The sequence below is a fragment of the Panulirus ornatus genome, chromosome 30, assembly GCF_036320965.1.
Source record: "Panulirus ornatus isolate Po-2019 chromosome 30, ASM3632096v1, whole genome shotgun sequence".
Lineage (NCBI taxonomy): Eukaryota > Metazoa > Arthropoda > Malacostraca > Decapoda > Palinuridae > Panulirus > Panulirus ornatus.
In genome coordinates, this window is record NC_092253.1 from 17,621,296 (window position 1) to 17,642,354 (window position 21,059).

Below are 21,059 nucleotides of genomic sequence, written 5' to 3' on the forward strand. Positions count from 1 at the left end.
AAGGCATGTACAGATCATCAGATTGGGGAAGAGCAGTGTGGTTTCAGAAATGGTAGAGGATGTGTGGATCAGGTGTTTGCTTTGAAGAATGTATCTGAGAAATACTTAGAAAAGCAAATGGATTTGTATGTAGCATTTATGGATCTGGAGTAGGCATATGATAAAGTTGATAGAGATGCTCTGTGGAAGGTATTAAGAATATATGGTGTGGGGAGGCAAGTTGTTAGAAGCAGTGAAAAGTTTTTATCGAGGATGTAAGGCATGTATACGTGTAGGAAGAGAGGAAAGTGATTGGTTCTCAGTGAATGTTGGATTGCGGCAGGGGTGTGTGATGTCTCCACGGTTGTTTAACTCGTTATGGATGGGGTTGTTAGGGAGGTGAATGCAAGAGTTTTGGAAAGAGGGGCAAATATGCAGTCTGTTGTGGATGAGAGAGCTTGGGAAGTGAGTCAGCTGTTGTTCGCTGATGATACAGCACTGGTGGGTGATTTGGGTGAGAAACTGCAGAAGCTGATGACTGAGTTTGGTAAAGAGTGTGAAAGAAGAAACCTGAGAGACGAGGTAAGTGTGAATGGAGAAAAACTGGAGGAAGTGAAGTGTTTTAGATATCTGGGAGTGGATTTGGCAGCAGATGTAACCATTGAAGCAGAAGTGAATCATATGGTGGGGAGGGGGCGAAAGTTCTGGGAGCGTTGAAGAATGTATGGAAATCGAGAATGTTATCTTGGAAAGCAAAAATAGGTATGTTTGAAGGAATAGTGGTTCCAACAATGATATATGGTTGTGAGGCATGGGCTATAGATAGAGTTGTGCAGAGGAGGGTGGATGTGCTGGAAATGAGATGTTTGGGGACAATATTTGGTGAGAGGTAGTTTGATCGAGTAAGTAATGAAAGGGTAAGAAAGATGTGTGGTAATAAAAAGAGTGTGGTTGAGAGAGCAGAAGAGAGTGTTTTGAAATGGTTTGGTCTCATGGAGAGAATGAGTGAGGAAAGATTGACCAAGAGGATATATGTGTCAGAGGTGGAGGAAACGAGAAGTGGGAAACCAAATTGGAGGTGGAAAGATGGGGTGAAAAAGATTTTGAGTGATTGGGGCCTGAACATGCAGGAGGGTGATAGGCATTCAAGGAATAGAGTGAATTGGAACAAGGTGGTATACTGGGGTTGACGTGCTGTCAATGGATTGAGCCAGGGCATGTGAAGCGTCTGGGATAGACCATGGAATGTTCTGTGGGGCCTGGATGTGGAAAGAGAGCTGTGGTTTCGGTGCATTATACATGACAGCTAGAGACTGAGTGTGAACGAATGTGGCCTTTGTTGTCTTTTCCTAGCACTACCTTGCGCACATGCGGGGGGAGGGGGTTTTCATTTCATGTGTGGCGGGGTGGCGATGGGAATGAATAAGGGCAGACAGTATGAATTATGTACACGTGTATATATATATATATATGTCTGTGTATGTATATGTGTGTGTGGACGTGTATGTATATACATGTGTATGTGGGTGGGTTGGGCCATTCTTTCATCTGTTTCCTTGTGCTACCTCGCTAACACAGGAGACAGTGACAAAGTATAATAAATAAATATAAATGATACTTGTCAACATATACATACACATATGCAGAGACATACATATTTACACATGTACATATTCATAACTGCTCCAATTCATCCATTCCTGTCACTAACCCGCCCCACAGGAAACAGCATCGCCATCCCACTCCTCAGCATGGCAGCCCCAGGAAAACAGACAAAAAGGCCACACCCGCCCACACTCAGTCTCTAAGAGCTGTCATGCGTAATGCACTGAAACCACAGCTCCCTATCCACAGACCTTTCCATGGTTTACCCCAGATGCTTTGCATGCCTTGGTTCAGTCCAATGGTAGCACGTCGACCCCAGTATGACATATTGTTCCAATTCGCTCTAATCCATGCACCCTAGTCACCCTCCTGCATGTTCAGGCCCCGATCACTCAAAATCTTTTTCACTCCATCCTTCAACTTCCATTCTCGTCTCTCTGTTCTTGTTCCCTCCACTTCTGACACATATATCCACATTTGTCAACCATTCCTCATTCATTCTCTCAATATGTCCCAACCATTTCAATACACCCCTTCTGCTCTCTCAATGACACTCTTTTTAATACAACACATCTCCCTTACCCTTTCAATACTTACTCGATCAATTCAATTCAAACCACATATTGTCCTCAAGCATTTCATTTCCAGCACCTCAACCCTCCTCCTTACATCCCTAACAACAGCCCATGCCTCTCAACTATGTAATATTGTTGGAACTACTATTTCTTCAAACATTCCCAGTTTTCCTCTCCAAGATGACATTCTCTCTTTCCATACATTCTTCATCACTCCCTGAACCTTCGGCCCCTCCCTCACGCTATGACTCATTTCAGCTTCCATGGTTCCATTTGCTACCAAGTCCACTCCCAGATATCTAAAACACTTCACTTCCTCCAGTTTTTCTCCATTCAAACTTACATCCCAATTGATTTGTCCCTCAACCCTGCTGAACCTAGCTTTTATTCAAATATACTCTTAACTTTCTTGTTTCATACACTTTTCCAAATTCATTCACCAAATTCTGAAGTTTCTCACTCAAATCTGCTACCAGTGTTGTAACATCAGCAAACAAAAACTGACTCACTTTCCAGGCCGTTTCATCCTTAACAGACTGCATACTTGCCCCTCTCTCCAAAACTCTTGCATTTACCTCCCTTACCACCCCATCCATAAACAAATCAAACAATATGGTTACATTCACACATCCATGCCATAGACAGACCTTCACTGGAAACCAATCACTCGCCTCTCTCCCTACTTGTACACATGTCTTACACCCTTGATAAAAACTTATCACTGTTTTAAGCAGCTTACCTCCTACAACTATATTCTTAAGCCTTATCCTGACCTAGAGCCAGGTACCCACTTTGAAGAGCATACAAAATTTAATTACCTATGCATCATCCAGTGAATTTTCACAAACAGCTTCATTCATGTTTAACATTTTATTCTGTTTCTATTTCAACACCCTTAATGAATATGTTAGCTCACCTGAGATATCCTGGACTTCCACAGCAGTTGCATGGGGAAAACGTTGTTGAAGCAAATTTATCAATTTTGTCTCCCCAGAACTCACAGAAGAATCACTCAAATATTGCACAATCTGCCAAAAAAACAAATATCTATGATACAAATAATGTGAATGCAATCTTCACATAGTGATAATGAAGAAAAAATAAATACATTCAGAAAAATGGTATTGACGAGTTCCTCTTAGCACAATGTCCTTTGATTTAAGCTTATGATATTCATAAATACACATGACGCAAATGAATAAAGGAAAATAAACAAAGGAATATAACAGGAAGAATCAGACAGATATAGTGAAAGTCATTAGAGAACTCTGTAAGCAATGATGGTAAAAATATGAACCAGTTTCACTCGACAAATCAAATTACTGTGAATACTAAAAGAGTCAAAATCGCTTACAACAATGTGAAAGTCCATGTTTCACTTTAATACCCCAGGCATGGATTAAGGATGTGTGTGAGTAAACCAAGAGGCTGTATACACCTTTTCATCTCAGGACACTGGAAAAGGAGTTAATGGCAGTATGCAGAAGTTCCTTGTCTCTCATGGCATTGCCCACCACAGTTTAAAGAATACATGCTTACAATAATGTACACTATTTTGCCAACCATGGCATCTAGTTTTGAGTATCCATGGCTTTCCAAAGTAACACCAAAATTCTATCCATGCATTGGCCAAGTGTCATGTGTCCATAGGCTTCTTGTGGCCCAGCCCAACATCTCTTATCCTTTCATTACTTACTCGATCAAACCACCTCACACCACATATTGTCCTCAAACATCTCATTTCCAACACATCCACCCTCCTCCGCATAACCCTATCTATAGCTCACACCTCGCAACCATATAACATTGTTGGAACCACTATCCCTTCGAACATACCCATTTTTGCTTTCCAAGATAACGTTCTCATCTTCCACACATTTTTTAACGCTCCCAGAAGTTTTGCCCCCTTCCCCACCCTATGAATCACTTCCGCTTCCATGGTTCCATCCGCAGCCAAATCCACACCCAGATATCTAAAACACTTCACCTCATCCAGTTTTTCTCCATTCAAACTTACCTCCCAGTTGACTTGTCCCCCAATCCTACTGTAACTAATAACGTTGCTCTTATTCACATTTACTCTCAGGTTTCTTCTTTCACACACTTTACCAAACTCAAGTCACCAGCTTCTGCATTTTCTCACCCGAATCAACCATGAGAAACTGCAGAAGCTGGTGACTGAGTTTGGTAAAGAGTGTCAAAGTATCATCATGTTATCTAAATAACCACATCATAAAGATGTGACAAGCCTCTGAACTATGAAAAAAAAAAAAAAAAAAAAGGAGAAACATACTCAAAAATATGAGATGAGTGGGGGGGGGGGGGGGGGGGGTCATCGTCTGTGACAACAAAGATGGGTATTTCTGTCAGTATGCTAGTCCCAACAGGGCTGTTTGAGAATAAGACATGGACCTTTAATAAAAATAAAAGAAAAGAAAAGAGTGGATGTTTTGGAAATCAAATGTCTGAGGACAATGTGTGTTGTAAGGAGGGTAGATCTAGCAAGAAGTAAGAAAGTAAGAGAAGGGCATGCCAGTATGAGGAATGTAAATCAGAGAGCTGAAGAAGATGAGCTGAAATGGTTCTGACATACAGAGAGAATGTAGAGAAAAATGATGAGGGTATACACGTCAGAAGAGGAGGGAACAAGGAGGTGGGTGGGGGGGGGGGACTGAGGACAAGAAGGGAGAATGAGGTGAAAGTTGTTTTTAGTTATCTGGGCCTGAGCATGAAGGAGGGTGCAAGACATGCATGGGATAGAGCAAACTAGAGTGATGAGGTACACAGGGAGGTGAAAAGCCATCAAAAGACTGACCCAAGGAATATGAAGCAGTAAGGAGATATCACAGAAAGGCCTGTGGTGGATAGGGGGCTCTGGTTTCAGTAAATCATACATAGCAGTCACATAGTAGATGCAAGCGAGGCTGTTCTTTGTTCCTGGCACTACCTCATTACCACAAGAAAATGCAAAAATAAAGACATGCCAAAATATACAGTAATATACCAGAATAATTCAGTATGCCAGATGAAGTCTAAACTGTGTTTGATTATTCCAAGCCTATATATGTTTTCTCATTTCATGAGAAATACAGTTTTCCATTTCATCATTCCAGTCAATAAGCTATATTTTGGTGTTTATGGGGACTAATATGGTGAGAGCACTAAAACAGGACTAGCAGGTTAGTCCTGCCATCTTCTTACAAGCATCATAATCCTACTCAAACCTCACCTTCTTCACATAATTTCTCTTACTATCTCCTGTCCAAATTTTTAAATATATCACATAATCACAACAGAGTTCATCAAACCTCTTGTTCCCAGCATCATGGGGTGCTAAGAATCTCTGTGTTCCCACCTGGCTCTACTGCCAATGAAAGGGAGAGCTCAGACAGTAATAGTATCAACCCCTCCCATGACCTTTCCCTCCTTGATAGATCTGCCTCTTTTTCTATTCCTTATACAAACATTCGTGGTCACTCTAGCAGTCTATCTTCTTCTGGTGAATATCATTTGTTTAATATGTCTCCAAATATCTTATTTTTCCTTGGCTTCAACTGTCAGATGATGTTCTCACTAGCCACTTTTCATATCCAACTATAATCTCTACTCATTCCAGTCTAAAGATGGCGATTGTGCTTATTCCAAAACCAACACACCTTTTATATGCCTCATGGACCTTGAGTCCCAAGATTTTCATACTATCTGGTTTAAGATCTGTCTCCCAACTACCACATATCTCCTTTGTTTCACATACTGCTCTCCAAATTCTACAAATATTATATCTTTCTTCAACTGTCTAAACTCCTGCCATGATACTGTGGCATCCTCTCACCCATAAACCAAGATCCTCTAATTGGAGGGATTCAATATTCACCATAAGGAATGGTTGAATTCCTGCCATTTAGAAGAATGAAACCCTCATGTTTTCCATTCTTAGTGATCTGGAGCAAATTATCTCCCTAATAGGTTCAACAGACCATACTCTCATAAATGTATGCATCTTAATGGCATGTACACCTCCAGTAGCCCCTCCTAAACATCCTCCAAGACAACCTCTACTTCTTATCCAGGTTCAACCATTTTCTTCTAAGAGCAGTCAGGCAAAAGATCAGGCATGTTGGACTCATAAAAACATCCTCTAACTCCTATTCAGCATTCATCATTGCCCATAATCATTGCAAGCACATTATCTGTGAGACAAAGCATTCCTTTATTCGAAGGAAGTGCCATAACCTCTCTCATCATCCACTGATACGTCTCTCTGGTCTTTGGCAAAATGCATCTCTAACTTCTGTTGTTCTAACTTTCATTCACTTTTCTGTTCTGATGGTAGTGTAGCTATCTCCCCCATAGACATTACGGAAATGGCTAAGTCTACCTTTCAGAAACTGGGATTCCTACTTAGATGTCAAAATTTTTCTTCCAAAAGATTTATTCTTGTAGGGAGTACTGCTCTCACATCTGGAGTGGTTCTAGCTTTGCATCCTGACTTGAGAGATTTGGGTCGAGAGTGTACCTTAACGTGCCATATCATGCTCTACAGGTATTTCTGTAATCACAATGAACTATGTAAAACACCTAAAACATAAGCATTCCTTTCCAAAATCAAGGTTCAATGCAATGCTAAATAACTTTTCCCACATAATATCGGCCATAAAATACAAAATTCCAAATTATGCTTGTCAATGGTAAATGTATTCTCTGACCACCATTGCAAAACAAAATCACATATTGTTCAAAGCTAAAAGCCATGCAGACATAAACTGCAACCTTATCAAATAGGACAAAATCCAGTGTTTCAATGACCAGCTAAAATGTTGCTAATTTACCAAAATCCTGGAGGAATCACCAGGAGGCTCTCAACCATAGCCAACAATACATATATTGAGCCTGGTTAACCATTCCAGCTATATGTATAGACAAAGTGAGATTTCCTGCCATAATTCCTATGTTAAGTTCTGCAATGAGGGAGTATGGGTGCTGAATGCCTTCACAGGACATATGCACATTTACTCTCAAGGCAAATGATTACATAATTTGTGATGCTGCCACCACAGCCAAAATTTCCCTTTTCCTGCAAATTCATAAGTGATTTCTGTGTAAGTTTTACTCACTATTTGTATAAATAGAGTGAATTGGAGCGATGTGGTATACCGGGGTTGACGTGCTGTCAGTGGATTGAATCAAGGCATGTGAAGCGTCTGGGGTAAACCATGGAAAGCTGTGTAGGTATGTATATTTGCGTGTGTGGACGTATGTATATACATGTGTATGGGGGGGGGGCCATTTCTTTCGTCTGTTTCCTTGCGCTACCTCGCAAACGCGGGAGACAGCGACAAAGTATAATATAAAAAAAAAAAAATTGTGTAAATAATTTTCTTTACATCTGAAGAAAAACAAAATAATATCTATTTCATCAAAATGTTGCAAAAAACGTTATAAAAGATGTGTTGGCAAAACTGTCAACTTATTTATAATACTAATGCCAAGCATCTTTTGTCTACCAATTGTATGAATGCAACTTAGGCAATGAGGTTTCACTGAACTACTTCAGGTCATGAAAAACCCTGCTTAAATAGCATAAAATGATTTCTTAAAGTTACCTCAAATTACAGAGGTATAAGTTTGTTGAGTATTCCTGGTAAATTATATGGGAGGGTATTGATTGAGAGGGTGAAGGCATGTACAGAGCATCAGATTGGGGAAGAGCAGTGCGGTTTCAGAAGTGGTAGAGGATGTGTGGATCAGGTGTTTGCTTTGAAGAATGTATGTGAGAAATACTTAGAAAAGCAAATGGATTTGTATGTAGCATTTATGGATCTGGAGAAGGCATATGATAGAGTTGATAGAGATGCTCTGTGGAAGGTATTAAGAATATATGGTGTGGGAGGCAAGTTGTTAGAAGCAGTGAAAAGTTTTTATCGAGGATGTAAGGCATGTGTACGTGTAGGAAGAGAGGAAAGTGATTGGTTCTCAGTGAATGTAGGTTTGCGGCAGGGGTGTGTGATGTCTCCATGGTTGTTTAATTTGTTTATGGATGGGGTTGTTAGGGAGGTAAATGCAAGAGTCCTGGAAAGAGGGGCAAGTATGAAGTCTGTTGGGGATGAGAGAGCTTGGGAAGTGAGTCAGTTGTTGTTCGCTGATGATACAGCGCTGGTGGCTGATTCATGTGAGAAACTGCAGAAGCTGGTGACTGAGTTTGGTAAAGTGTGTGGAAGAAGAAAGTTAAGAGTAAATGTGAATAAGAGCAAGGTTATTAGGTACAGTAGGGTTGAGGGTCAAGTCAATTGGGAGGTGAGTTTGAATGGAGAAAAACTGGAGGAAGTGAAGTCTTTTAGATATCTGGGAGTGGATCTGTCAGCGGATGGAACCATGGAAGCGGAAGTGGATCATAGGGTGGGGGAGGGGGCGAAAATTTTGGGAGCCTTGAAAAATGTGTGGAAGTCGAGAACATTATCTCGGAAAGCAAAAATGGGTATGTTTGAAGGAATAGTGGTTCCAACAATGTTGTATGGTTGCGAGGCGTGGGCTATGGATAGAGTTGTGCGCAGGAGGATGGATGTGCTGGAAATGAGATGTCTGAGGACAATGTGTGGTGTGAGGTGGTTTGATCGAGTAAGTAACGTAAGGGTAAGAGAGATGTGTGGAAATAAAAAGAGCGTGGTTGAGAGAGCAGAAGAGGGTGTTTTGAAATGGTTTGGGCACATGGAGAGAATGAGTGAGGAAAGATTGACCAAGAGGATATATGTGTCGGAGGTGGAGGGAACGAGGAGAAGAGGGAGACCAAATTGGAGGTGGAAAGATGGAGTGAAAAAGATTTTGTGTGATCGGGGCCTGAACATGCAGGAGGGTGAAAGGAGGGCAAGGAATAGAGTGAATTGGAGCGATGTGGTATACAGGGGTTGACGTGCTGTCAGTGGATTGAATCAAGGCATGTGAAGCGTCTGGGGTAAACCATGGAAAGCTGTGTAGGTATGTATATTTGCGTGTGTGGACGTGTGTATGTGCATGTGTATGGGGGGGGGGTTGGGCCATTTCTTTCGTCTGTTTCCTTGCGCTACCTTGCAAACGCGGGAGACAGCGACAAAGTATAAAAAAAAAAAAAAAAAAAAAAAAACTTTTTAAGAGTAACTAATCAATATTCCATACCAATTTAGGGGTAACAGTGATATACCAATCAAGAATCAGTTAAACGGTATCTCTAAAAGAACTTATGGATTTCAAACAATACATATCAGTGAACTCTTTATATCTATTTATTTTGCTTTGTCGCTGTCTCCCACCTTTGCGAGGTAGCACAAGGAAACAGATGAAAGAAATGGTCCAACCCACCCCCATACACGATGTATATACATACACGTCCACACACGCAAATATACATACCTATACATCTCAATGTACACATATATATACACACACAGACACATACATATATATCCATGCACACAATTCACACTGTCTGCCTTTATTCATTCCCATCGCCACCTCGCCACACATGGAATACCATCCCCCTTACCCCTCATGTGTGCGAGGTAGCACTAGGAAAAGACAACAAAGGCCCCATTCGTTCACACTCAGTCTCTAGCTGTCATGCAATAATGCCCGAAACCACAGCTCCCTTTCCACATCCAGGCCCCACACAACTTTCCATGGTTTACCCCAGACGATCACATGCCCTGATTCAATCCACTGACAGCACATCAACCCCGGTATACCACATCGATCCAATTCACTCTATTCCTTGCCCTTCTTTCACCCTCCTGCATGTTCAGGCCCCGATCACACAAAATCTTTTTCACTCCATCTTTCCACCTCCAATTTGGTCTCCCACTTCTCCTCGTTTCCTCCACCTCCGACACATATATTCTCTTGGTCAATCTTTCCTCACTCATTCTCTACATGTGCCCAAACCATTTCAAAACACCCTCTTCTGCTTTCTCAACCACACTCTTTTTATTTCCACACATCTCTCTTACCCTTACATTATTTACTCGATCAAACCACCTCACACCACACATTGTCCTCAAACATCTCATTTCCAGCACATCCACCCTCCTGCGCACAACTCTATCCATAGCCCACGCCTCGCAACCATACAACATTGTTGGAACCACTATTCCTTCAAACATACCCATTTTTGCTTTCCGAGATAATGTTCTCGACTTCCACACATTCTTCAAGGCTCCAAGGATTTTCGCCCCCTCCCCCACCCTATGATTCACTTCCGCTTCCATGGTTCCATCTGCTGCCAGATCCACTCCCAGATATCTAAAACACTTTACTTCCTCCAGTTTTTCTCCATTCAAACTTACCTCCCAATTGACTTGACCCTCAACCCTACTGTACCTAATAACCTTGCTCTTATTCACATTTACTCTTAACTTTCTTATTTCACACACTTTACCAAACTCAGTCACCAGCTTCTGCAGTTTCTCACATGAATCAGCCACCAGCGCTGTATCATCAGCGAACAACAACTGACTCACTTCCCAAGCTCTCTCATCCACAACAGACTTCATACTAGCCCCTCTTTCCAAAACTCTTGCATTCACCTCCCTAACAACCCCATCCATAAACAAATTAAACAACCATGGAGACATCACACACCCCTGCTGCAAACCTACATTCACTGAGAACAAATCACTTTCCTCTCTTCCTACACGTACACATGCCTTACATCCTCGATAAAAACTTTTCACTGCTTCTAACAACTTGCCAGTGAACTCTTTATACTTAGTAGAAATAATCTAGCCTGAGTAACATAATTTGAAGCATAACTATGCCATAATAGATAATGATAAAGGGAGAGTTATGATGATCTCAGAAAAGTGGGGAAAAGGTAAAGGATACAGTTCTAGAAATCAAGAGAACCTGAAAAAAACCTCACCTAACTTCCTCGAGCAAAATAAACTTACATTTTCAATGTTAATTTTGAAAAATGTGAGTGTTATTTGCAATCAGCAACAAGGAAGTTAGTTTGTGAAATGTGTGCAGTGTTCAAAGAGAGTAGCATAATGAATATTTAAGTATATCTTGTATGAGGTCAGGTGATGTTTTTCATAGTTCCCATTGATTTATACTAGTGATTCATTTAGTTCAACCTAACATCTTACTTGATCATCAAACGTCTTTTCATATGGGAAAAAATCATGTAAAAAAATCATGCTGCCCTGGTCTGAATCACTTTTACCATGTATAAAGAGTTCACTACTAAAGTGTGACACAACCCTGAAACATGCCAAAATCAGCAAAAGTTGGCCAAAAGTTATTTAATAACAAGGTGTATGCCATTCAAATTACCTAAGTTATATTCAGATGAGCTGGAAGAACACTAACTGATATAAAAAAGAAGAGATTAGTAACCAAAGAAAATATAATCATTTTGCCTTAATGCTCTCATGTTATTGGTCTTTCAGACACCAACAAACATATTCAAATAGTGAAATAATAAAGTGAAAAAATCTCTCTAATGAAACAGAACATCATAAAAGATCACTAAAACAACCAAGAAACAAGATAGAGGCCATTAACTTGGAAGAAATAGAAAACTTCTGGTGGTAGTGTATTAGTAAGATATCTGGAAGTACTAAAAACAGCACAGTGATGACATGCCTCCCCAGGTGGTGGTATATCTTCTTATTTATGTAATATTTTGTCGCAACTCATTCCATGTCTCCACTGCTTCTGAAGATGCCCTGTTCTTCCATTACAGTATTTGTTATGATATTAAATGTATACATTAATCATTAATGATTCTGGCTCATACTTATGACTGTCATAATCATAATCATAATCATAACTGAGTAATGATATAATGATATATCATAATACTTCAACATATACATAGAGCCACTAACAAGGGAATTGATGACAGACACCCCAGTGATCTAGACACAGCTTTATTGATGAACTATATGTATTTTTCCAATGCAAGAACAAATATTTATGACAAAATCAATAATAAGCAGTCTAATAAACTGGAACTTCATCAAAGGAATGGGAAAGAACCAATTTGACAGGACTAAGGAACTCACCAACCCAACTGATGCAAGAAGGTTAGAACAGTATTACAGGTGGTTTGGTAAACCCAAAATGATAAAAGAAATATATGAAAAAAATCAAAAGTACATAATTTTCATCAGTATATTTAAAGAAGGCTTGGGTGTCTAAATGTAATCAAGATGAGAGGAAAGGAGAGATAGGTAATGTGTCTAAGGAAAGGAACCTGAATGTCTACATGTGAGTGAAAAAAAAGTTCAGGCATAAGGGGAAAAATGATCTGAGAATGTCTTAGGAGTAAGGGTGTGAGCTAAGGAAGGAGTAGCAATTCTGCAGGAGGCATTGTGGGTATATGTGCAAAAGTATAGGGAAGTGAGCCCCAAACAGATGCACGTAAAAATGAAAGGTGATTAAAGATGGGCACTCATTAGTTCATAAGGACCTAGACACATGACGAATGATGAAGGGAAAAGAACATTTTGGATGAAGAATAAGTCGGAAATACAAGAGAACAAATGGAACATCAGTGAAGGGGTGGGCAAATAGGTAAGTGGTAACAAACAGTGGTGAGGTGAAGATGAGGAGTGAGTAAGGGGTAGTTGTAACTTCCCCACTTGCTCCCTTCACAGATGTTCCCATTTGTTCTCTTGCTTTTTGAAGGTGTTTGATTATATAGTGGTAGATGAAAGGCGTATGGGCCAGGATGAGAGAGTCATGGCAAGCACTATGGCGAAAAGAGATGTGGAGAAAGCCTTGCTCCAGCTGAAACATAGCAAGGCAGCTTTTGCAGTTGAATTTCTTAAGAAAGGGGATGATCGTGTTGTAGATTTGTAAATTTGGATTTTTACAAAATGTATGTATCATGGTTACCTGAAAATTAGCAGAATGCATGTATAATGCCACTGTATAGAAGCAAGGAGAACAAAGGTGCATGTTTGAATCACAGAAGTATAAGTGTGTTGAGTTTACCTTATTAAGTTGTAAAGAGTAGTGACTAAGGGAGGTGGTATACATTAAGCATCAGATTTGGGAGTAATAGTGTGATTTCAGATAGCACTAAACATCAGACCGGGGAGTAACAGCGTCGTTTCAGGAGTGGTAGAGGATGTGTGGATCAGGTGTTTACTTTGAAAAATGTAGGAGAGAAATACTTCAGATAAACAGATAGATTTCATTTTAGCATTTATGGATCTGGAGAAAGCATGCTTCATGAAAGAGCTTATGAATATATGGCAAGTGAGAGAAAGGTGTGTGTGCACGTAGATAGAGAGAAGGATGAGTGGTTCCAGGAAAAGGTGGGTTTGCAGCAGGGATGTGTAATGTCACCATGGCTGTTAACTTGTTTATGCATGGAGTGGTGAGGGAATCAAATGCAAAAGTGTTGTTAAGAGGGCATACATGCAGTCAGCTGGGGGTTGGGGGAGTCTGGGAGATGAGTCAGTTGCTATTTGCTGATGACACAGCACTGGTAGAAGATTTGAGAGAGAAAGTACGGAAGTTGGGTCTGAGTAATTAAGAGAAAAAAGTCAAGCAAATGTGAGTGAAAGCAATATTGTTACGTTTAACAGTATAAAAACAACTTAGTTGCAGTGTGAGTTTGAATGGAGAAATCTTGGAGGTAGTGAAGTATTTTAAATCGTTGAGAGTTGACATGGCAGTGGAGGTGAGTCATAGGATGAATAAAGGGGCAACATGGAATGTGTGGGAAGAGAGATTACTACCTGGACAAGCAAAAATGGGATGTTTGAAGGTATAGTCTTCCAGACAGTCGTGTTGTATGGATAGAAGATATGGGCTATAAAAGAGAATGTACAGAAGAGAGTGAACGTTTTGGAAATGAACCGTCTACGGACAACATGAGGTGTGAGGAGGGTTTCTCAAGTAAGTAATGAGAGGGTATGATGAAATGGTTTGGACATATTTATAAAATGAGCATGAAGTTGACTGATGATATGTATCAGAAGTTGAAAGTACAAGAAGGAAGAGACTGAATTGGTAATGGAAGGAAGGAGTGAATATGAATTTGAGGGCTCTGGGAATGAACACACAGGAGTGTGAAAAGCACACAAGGGATCAAGTAAACAGGAGTGACATGGTACACAAAAGAAACGGTTCTGTCAATGGATTGAACCAGGGCATATGAAGCAACAGGGTTAAACCATTAAAAAGTCTGTGGGTCCTGGTTGTTGATGGGAGAATCAAATTCTAGTGCATTACACATGATAGCTGGAGAATGGATGTAAGCAACTGATACCTTTTCTTTGTAATATGTCAGTTCATGATGCTACCTAGCTAATGTAGGAAACTTCACACACTTATGAAAGAAAGAAAAGAAAGTTATGGGAGTAACTATTAAGGTGGTAAACATAAAGCATATTAAAATATCTTTTTTTGTAATGATATATCCAACTTAGCATCTAAGGAGGGAAGTTGTAACATGTATTTGCTTAACAAAATGATTAATGGCAGAAATGTAACACTGAAACTGATGGACTAAATTTCCCATTTGAATGACTGACCTAAATTGTGCTAAGTGGCCTGGAATCAAGTACATTACAGGGAAGGTGACCCTACCCACACACACAGCCAGTTAGTTGACTGTTTCATCTTTTTTCACTGTTACTTCCTGATTCAGCTCTTCTCTTGATGCAGTATGTGTCAAACATTCAAAAAACTAAATATGTATGAAATTAAGAAAAAATAACATACAAGAGTTTAACTGATTTAAAATCGTACAGTTGACTTTATTTTTCAGAAAAAGTAGACTGACACATCTAAAACCTAGAAGCAGTCCTGTGGAAGGTTTATGATGCTACAGTGTCAAGAAAAATTGAAATTATAAATTTATGATTCACAATAAAAACTATACTGAAGTATACCTACCAAAAAAGAATACAAAATATACTTGAAATACATTTGATAATCAGTTTGCATATGATTATTACTTCTAACCCAAGGTACAAGACAGAAAGGATACTGCAAAGATTCAATGCATAAGTATTCATAATATCAGATTCAAAATAAAACATAGATAAAGGAAGCTATCAACCATTGTGCCATCATCACTCAACGAGTGCAAGTGTGTATGTGTGTGTAATTACCTATTTGTACTGTACAGGAAGGAAAGGAGGGAGTCCACAATTATCAGACTCCATATCTTGTGTGTGTGTGATTACTAATTGTGTTTTATGGGGACAGAGTTCTACATTAAGTTGCCTTATCTTCTTATTGTGTATGTGTACCACATCTTTTATGTACATATGAGTATATGCAATACACACACACACACACACACACACACACACACACACACACACACACACACACACGCACACACACACACACATCCTAGTTTATGCCAGGTACCCATTCTATTGACCAGCATCCAGAGGAGGATGAACAGCTAGCTGGACTATGGACCAGCTGCAGCAATCAGTGTAATGATAATCATTTCAGTTTATATGAAAATCATATTTTCATTTCATGATATTGCATTATTTGATGCTTTTGTAGCAGGTAATTATATCACATTTCTTTAAAAGGACTTTTCATGATGCACAGGATTAAGGAGCAATTCTGTAATGTTGTATTTGATGGACTGGGATGCCTTGAAGGTGAACTGCACCTAGAGGTCGATTCAAAATTTAAACCAGTGGCTCATACACCCAATAAAGTGCCAGTTGCTCTGAGAGTTAGATTAAAATATGAATTAGAGGACATGGAAAAGAAAGGTGTAATCACCACAGAATCTAATCCCACAGATTGGGTTCACAGTATGGTTATTATGGATAAGGGAAGTAAATTAAAAATATGCCTAGCTCAAAGAGCTTTAAAAAAAGCCTTGAAGAGGCAACATTATCCACTCCCTAAAAATTGAGGAAATTCAACCAGTTTAGCATATGCTAAGGTGTTTTCTGTGTTAGATGCCATCAAGGGGTTTTAGCAAATCAAACCAGTTGAAGAGTCTTCTAAACTGCTTGTTTATAATTAGAGGAAGAGTCATCCAAACTGTTTGCATGCAACTCTTGTTTTGGTAGAAACAGGTACTTATGTCTCCCCTTTGGGTTAAGTCTAGCTCCAGAAATCATTTGATGATCTTCATGGAGTGGAAATTAGTTTATGAGTTTTGAAGCACAACATGATGAGAGACTAGAGAAAGTCCTTAAGAGATGCCAGGAAAGAAATCTAAAGCTGAACTGAGCCAAACTTAAGCTTAAAACTGAGCAGGTAGAATATATTGGCTATGTATTAACAGCAAAAGGGTTGAGACAGACCTTAATAAGGTAGAAACTATGAATAATTTTCCAACTCCTATGGTGAAGCAAAAGTTACTGATATTCCTAGAAATAATCAACTACTTGGGAAAGTCTGTTCCCAATGTGTCTGAGAAGGTAATTGGATAAGGACACTGAATTTCAATGGGATGAACCACAGGAGAAATATTTTCTGAAACTTAGGCAAATGGTCTGTGAAGACTGAGGCATTATGAAGTATCTAAGCCAGTAACCTTGATTGTGGGCCATGTATTAACAGCAGAAGGGTTGAGACCAGATCTTAAGAAGGTAGAAACTGAATAATTTTCCAACTCCTAAGGATAAGCAAGAGTTACTTAGATTCCTAGGAATGATAAACTACTTGGGAAAGTCTGTTCCCAATATGTCTGAAATAAATGAACCTCTGACGTTATTGGATAATTTATATGGGATGAACTACAAGAGAAATGTTTTCTGAAACTTAAGCAAATGGTCCATGAAGCACAAATTCTGAGGTATTATGATGTATCTAAGCCTGTAACCTTGAGTGTTGATGCCTCAGAGTATGCTATAAGGGCTTGTATTCTTCAGGAAGATCACCCTATTGCCTAAGCTAGCAAAATCCCTCACTAAAACTCAGAGAAATTATGCTTATATTGAAAAGGAGTTGCTGGCCATTGTTTCTGGAACTGAAAAATTTCATTTTTATTTATATGGAAGAAGTAATGTAGTTGTAGAAACTGATCATAAACCCTTAGATAGCATTTTCAAGAAGTGCTCTAGGTTACAGAGAATGCTTATTAGACTCCAGAAATACTCCTTAGAGGTACATTATAAAAGAGGGAAGGACAAGCATATAGCTGATGCTCTGAGTAGAGTCAGCTGGGCTGAAGAAGTGCAAAATGATGATCTAGAGGCTCAAGTAAATCTAGTAACTTATGAATGGCTAAATGCTGCAGGTATAAGCTTGAAGGTTCTTAAAATTATGATTAAGGAAGACAGAGTACTGCAGACTCTTAAAGAATTCACATTAGAGGGATGGCCTGATTGTAAGAGAGACACTCCAGTAGAAATCTATGCCTTATGGAATAACAGAGATAACTTATGTAGATAGAATGCTGCATAAAATGAAAAGAATTGTAGTGCCTAAGGAACTAAGAAGTAAGGTCCTCAAACACATTCACAAATCTCAAGGTACAGAAAAGTCTTAAAGGATGACAAGAGATCTTGGGTACTGGCCTGAAATGGGGTCTGAACTTAAGGACCATCAGATCAGTGCTTGTGACACCTGTAATGCTTATAGTAGCCATCAAGCAAGGGAGCCATTGATGCCTCATGAAGTCCTTAAACTCCCTTGGCAAAAATTTGGAGTTCATTTATATGAGATGAAAGGGAAGAGGTACCTGTTGCTTGATGATTATTACAGCAAATATTTCGTTTGAAATGTTAGAAAATACTCATTCTAGTACTATTGTGAAATACTGTAAGTATCATTTTGCTAGGCATGGAATACCTCAGACTATTCGCAGTGACAATGGCCCACAGTTCACAGCTGTAGAATTTACAGAATTCTGCAGGTCATGTGGAAAAGACCACACAGCTTCATCCCCTTATCATCCAAAAAATGGTCTAGCAGAAAAAAGCATAAGACAATAAAGAGGCTGATGGAGGCAGCAAAAGAGGGCAAGGATCCTTATCTAAGTGTGCTGGGTTATAGAAATCCTCCTGTTGTGGGGACAGCAAGTCCCAGTCACTTACTGTTTGGCAGGAGAACACAATCCACACTCCCCACTTCAGAAGACTTGTTACGACCAGACACACATGACCCACTGACTATCAGACACCTACTTCAAGACTCACAAGATAGGCAGAAACTTTATTATGATAGATGCTCTAAGATATTACTTGAACTGGAAGAGGGAAATGTGGTTAGAATCAATGACGGCACTAGTAAAAGTTAAAAAAGGGTTTAGTGGTTTCTTCTAGATCATATTTGGTTATGAATAGTGATGGTCAGATTTAAATAAGAAATAGGCAGCAACTGCATTAGACAGCAGAACGCCCAAATTCTCTAAAACATGCCAAAGGTTATGATGACAAACTAAGTGATATATGTCATGAAGAAGGTCCTGTGACACGGGATCAACAGTAGACAAGCTGAACTGGAAGAAGGGCAGTGGACACAAATGGGTAAGGTACACCAAAGAGGAGTAAGCATGATTTCAGAGAGGTTAGAACATCTAGAGGTAGATGAGTATAACCCCTAAGAGGTTATATCTTCTTTTTTTTTTTTTTTTTTTTTTTTTTTTTTTTTTTTGCTGTCTCCCGCGTTTGCGAGGTAGCGCAAGGAAACAGACGAAAGAAATGGCCCAACCCACCCCCATACACATGTATATACATATGTCCACACACGCAAATATACATACCTACGCAGCTTTCCATGCTTTACCCCAGACGCTTCACATGCCCTGATTCAATCCACTGACAGCACGTCAACCCCGGTATACCACATCGATCTACTTCACTCTATTCCTTGCCCGCCTTTCACCTTCCTGCATGTTCAGGCCCCGATCACACAAAATCTTTTTCACTCCATCTTTCCACCTCCAATTTGGTCTCCCACTTCTCCTCGTTCCCTCCACGTCCGACACATATATCCACTTGGTCAATCTTTCTATGTAAAATGTAAAAGCAATCTCTGTAATTTGCCTATCTATGAGTAATGTTGTGCTGTTTATTCAGTGCTATTTCATCTTACTTTCATTTTTTTTGTTTTTGTTTTGGGGAAAGCTGTAATGATAATTATTTCAGATTATATGGAAATTATATTTCCATTACATGATACTGTATTTGTACTATTTGTTGATTTTGTAGCAGGCAATTACATCATATTTTTTTTAAAAGGACTTTGCACGGAATTAAGGTGCAATTCTGTACTGTTGGAACAAGAATAGTTTGGTCCCACTTTTGGAAATGCTATTTCTCTCAATTCCTCTGCCTTCTTCAACTGAAGCCAACTTGACACGGCATATATTACAAACAGGATTCAAAATTATGCAGGTTTGATTGGGTGCATGCATGACAGTTTGTAACACTAACCAGTACATAAAGTAACCACGTAATAACATGACCTAACAACCACTGTATAATCAGTTAAGCATATATATCAATAAGAATGAGCAGAGATCATCAAATTACATAAACATCTTTACAGGCAATGGAGATACTGTACACAAAGTGGACTTTATGTTTACCATAATACTATATAAAGAAAGTGACATCACCATCTAGTAAGACGTGTTAACACTATGTTGCTTCAAGCACTTACCACTTTCTTACCAATTTGTTACCACCAAAGGGTTTTTTTTTTCCTCCCTGATTATGATTAGGCTTATATCACTTTTTTTTTTGGTTGTTCTATTATCATTTTATGCTGCTCTTTTATTACAAAAGAAGGATCTGTTCTATATCATTTCATTATTCAAGATGTGAACTAATGTCTGAGAGACCAATCTAAAAATAGTAAAGCAAAAAAAACATCTATTATCACAATATTCTATCAAATCAAGTGTATTTTGGCTAATTTTTGCATATTTCAAGGTTTTGTCCAATTATATACCGGAACTTTGCCGAAACAACTTATGAAAAGCATATCAATGGACTCTTTATATCTAAGTAAGAGTTTTTTCCGTAAAACATGATACAAGGGCTATGATTATCATGTACAATGTGAGGCAAAAGTAAGTGAATCACTAGTATAAATCAATATGTGAAAACTTAACCAAACCTCACGTGAAGGGGCAGAGACTTACCTTAATCTACAACAGCCTCGAAATACACAAACGGTTGTCATCATCTTTCACTTGTCAAATTGCTTGCAGCAGTTGCAGAAATACACATTTGGTAAACATTCAACACAGCAAAGTAACTCCCCAGCAACTGAATGCAAAATACATGAAATTGTAACTATTTTCCAATACCATCCATATCATAGTAAGTCTAGGTAACTCCGGGTAAGGTAAAGAAGGTTTCCTTAAGTTTTGTTGATTTCTGGAAGCGTATCCCTTAATTACATGTCATTTTCCCTGATCTTCATACCCCCTCCCTTGTAACTATTACCGTTGTATATAATGTAATGGTTTAAATCATGATCACCTAGTCTAGATAACCTGCTAAGTAAAGGGAATTCCTTGATACGTATTCCTCAGAGGTCCATAAGTTCATTCTAAGTCCTTAACAATGACCATAGAAACATTACTACCAGTTGTATTGCGTTACAAAATACAGTGTATCAGTTACATAACAATTTTCAGCATATCTAGGTTAGGTTACCATTTAACACTTGTAAAGCAACTATTTTCCTTTTCAGTGAATAAATATGTACGTGCATGACGACCAACTTTTTTTGTTATTGTTTTTTTCAATTAACCTTAACAAAATGGTAGAACATACACAACATATCTCTATAGAACTTAGCATAACAACCTTACCTGTATCCTCATATAAGGAGAACAAATGTGTTTCATGCGCTTAAGACTGAACATTGTTCAACGGCTCACTAAGAATAACTTCCTATACCTAACTACTTCACCTCAATACTAAACTAGTTCACTTTATGGTAAAGTACATGAATAACACCCTGTTACCA

General features: G+C 39.0%; 1 protein-coding gene across 1 annotated transcript in view; it reads right to left on the minus strand.

Annotated features, from left to right (window-relative positions):
- The window catches only part of LOC139758429 (bolA-like protein 3), a 40,374-nt gene extending 19,315 nt beyond the window's left edge, over nt 1-21,059 (minus strand). Inside the window, exons 1-2 of the mRNA XM_071679828.1 lie at nt 20,902-21,059; nt 3,076-3,187 (exon numbers count right to left, since the gene is read on the minus strand). Coding sequence (XP_071535929.1) covers nt 3,076-3,187; nt 20,902-20,955 — 166 coding nt within the window. The 5' untranslated portion in view covers nt 20,956-21,059. The remainder of the gene's footprint in view (nt 1-3,075; nt 3,188-20,901) is intronic.